Source organism: Entamoeba dispar, genomic scaffold (assembly GCF_000209125.1).
Source record: "Entamoeba dispar SAW760 scf_1105229458991 genomic scaffold, whole genome shotgun sequence".
NCBI classification, from domain to species: Eukaryota; Evosea; order Mastigamoebida; family Endamoebidae; genus Entamoeba; species Entamoeba dispar.
In genome coordinates, this window is record NW_001853469.1 from 1 (window position 1) to 2,741 (window position 2,741).

Sequence of the window (2,741 nt, forward strand, 5' to 3'; positions counted from 1 at the left end):
CCTCACTTCAACTTCATATTATAACATATAACACCTTTTCCTTTCTCTCTCTTCACTACTACTTTTTCCTCTCCCTCTCATTTTTAATTTTTAAATAGAAATAATTATTTAAACTCATAACCCTCATATATTAAAATATATACATACTCACAATACCTCACATATTACACTCACAATAAATTAATAAAAATAAACAAACTTTTTCATTTTTAATTTGTTCGATTTCTACGTTCTTCTGATTCAATATTTGTTCAGAACCTGCAGCTGCATTCTTTTCTATTTCTTCTATTCTTTTCTTTAATTCTTCTTTTTCTTCTTCATCTTTCTTCTTTTGTTCTGTCATTTCATTTTCTTTCTTTTCTACCTCAGCCTTTAATCCTACTACAACAGCCTCAGATGCTGCTAATGCAACTTTAACATTGCTCTTTTCTTTTTGTTCTTCGTTTAATTGTTTCTTTAATTCTTCTTTTTTATTTTCTTCTTCTTTCTTTTCTTTCTTTAATTCTTCAATTTGTTGTTCTACCTGTTTCTTTTCTTCTTCTCGTTCAATTTTATTCTTTTCAATTACTTCAGAAAGCTGTTTTTTATTATTTTCTGCAGTAGCTAAAGAAACTTTTAATGTCTCTTTCTCTTTAACTTCTTCTTCTAAAGAAGAAATTTTCTTATTTAATTCATCTATTTGATTTTCTTTTTCTTTTATAGCAATTTCCTAATAAAAATGAGTACTTCAAACTATTCTTTTTTTAATGAACCGATGTGAATGAACATCAACTTGTCTACTCAACTTATCAAAAATAAGTTGAATAAAAAGAATTGAGATTATAGAGAGTAAAAGAGATTTATTTATAAGAGAGTATAGAGGGAGAGGTATATTATGAAGTAGTGAGGAGAAATAAAAACAAACCTTTTGTTGAGTTAAAGACTCAGTTGTGTTTTTAAGTTGATTTTTCAAATCATCTCTAATCTTATGATATTTCTCTTTTTTCATTTTTAAAGCTTCACGAACAGCTTTTTCACATGCCTTATCTACATCCTCTTGTGTAAATTTCTTTTTTGTATCTTTTTCTTTTTTTCCTTTAATTTTAACAGAAGAACTTGCTGCAGCAAACACATCAGCTTCTTTAATTTGCTGTTGTTGTTCTTGAAGTCTTTTTTGACGCTCTGCTTCTTCTCGTTCAGCAATTTCTTTTTGCTTACGTTGTTTTTCTTCAAGCTCTTCTTCTTTTTCATCTTCTTCTTGCTTTTTACTAACTTGTTGAACAAGAAGTTCATGGATATCTGTAGTTGCAGATGCCTTCATTTGTAATACTTCTGTCTCATCTGAACTACCACCAGCCTCACCAAGAAGAGAAGAAATAGACATTTCAACAATAGCTGGACTTTTACCAATAAGTTTAATAGAAAGGTCTTTTGAAGCACCATTAAGGTCTGCATATTTAGCTAAGTCAATAAATCCTTCACAAAGTTCTTTAGTTTTCTTTCCAGTTGTATGGAGAGAAATCTCAAGTCCTTTTTCGTCATAACCATTTTTAGTTAAAAATAATGTGCAATGAATATGAACAACTTGGACTGGTGAATAAATAATTTCTCCGTTATGTACTAATGCTTTTTCTATAGTCCCTTTATTTTCTTTTTTATCTCCTCTTCTCCATTTTAAAACAACTTCAATATTATCCCCAATGTCTAATCCCTTGATGTGTTTAAATTCAATGGTATAGTCTTGTTTAATATTCTTCTTTAATAATGATTTCATTCCTTACTTCTTTTTAATTTCTAGATCTCTTCTTCTGTTCTATATTACGTAAATATGACTCAACATTCGTGAACTTCTTTTTACCAAGTTCGTTTCATTTATTTTATATTTAACAAATTTTTTGCCTTTCTTTTTCCTTTCTTCAAAAAAAATTATTTTTGAAATATAATTTTTATAATTATATTTTGTTATTTTTTTTCTCTTTTTCTTTTCCAAATAAAAAAAATTAACTATTTATTAAAAATAACAAAAAAATAAATGTACGTCAATGATTACTAAAAAATTTAGATATTTTCTTTATATCACCTCTTGTTTCTTTTTTTTCTTTTATTTATTAATTAGAACTTGGCTCTTTGGGTTCAGTTTTTTTGTCAGCCTCATTTCTTACTTTCCTATTTAGTTCTGTTTTAGGAACCCCTTTTACATATTCATCCATTTTGTTCATAATTTCTTTTTCTCTCTTCATACTCATAAATTTTTCTTCCATACTACTCAACGTCTTCTTATTATCATTCCAAATAGTTTGCATAACTTTCATATAGTTTTGTGGGACATCTTGGTTCATAGCTTTTTCAAAAATAGTACAAAATTCTTTTGTATCCAAAGTAGTCCAATAAATTGTTTTAGTAAGACTACCATTTGGTTTATTACTTTCAAAAATTAAGAAGTTATATTCACCTTTTTGTATATGCTTACAACTTGTCTCACTAGAAAGTGTTGTCAAATTATCTATCTCATTTTCGGTTTTCCAAATCAACTTAAATAAGATAGGAGATAGTTCAACCAAGAAAAGAGTTCCTAGTTCTTCTGACGATACACATTTTCCATCAATTATATTTGATTTACCACATCTAATAGTACTTAAATTCTTTTGTTTAGAAATAATTGGTACTGGAATCATTGAAACTGTATTATCCGTTATATGTGTAATTACTTTACATGAAATAAATTTGCCAGCTTTACTTTCACATGGGACCTGTCCAGCTCT

The 2,741-nt window shown here is 27.7% G+C and overlaps 2 protein-coding genes across 2 annotated transcripts in view, besides 6 other annotated features; both read right to left on the bottom strand.

Annotated features, from left to right (window-relative positions):
* Positions 1–79: 79 nt before the first annotated feature.
* Positions 80–113: a sequence feature (AT_rich).
* A 44-nt stretch (positions 114–157) lies between these two features.
* Positions 158–1,753, bottom strand: EDI_273800 (M protein, serotype 6 precursor, putative; the record flags this gene model as incomplete). Its single annotated transcript, XM_001735229.1, has 2 exons — positions 158–709; positions 905–1,753. The coding sequence occupies 2 exons, from the start codon at positions 1,751–1,753 to the stop codon at positions 158–160; spliced, it is 1,401 nt and encodes a 466-aa protein (XP_001735281.1).
* Positions 175–216: a sequence feature (AT_rich).
* Positions 270–362: a microsatellite.
* Positions 461–496: a microsatellite.
* Positions 1,161–1,246: a microsatellite.
* A 144-nt stretch (positions 1,754–1,897) lies between the features above and the next one.
* Positions 1,898–2,013: a sequence feature (AT_rich).
* A 74-nt stretch (positions 2,014–2,087) lies between these two features.
* EDI_273810 (uncharacterized protein) overlaps positions 2,088–2,741 on the bottom strand; it is a gene marked incomplete at both ends in the record, with an annotated part of 1,267 nt that continues 613 nt past the window's right edge. The window contains one exon of the mRNA XM_001735230.1: positions 2,088–2,737. Coding sequence (XP_001735282.1) covers positions 2,088–2,737 — 650 coding nt within the window. The remainder of the gene's footprint in view (positions 2,738–2,741) is intronic.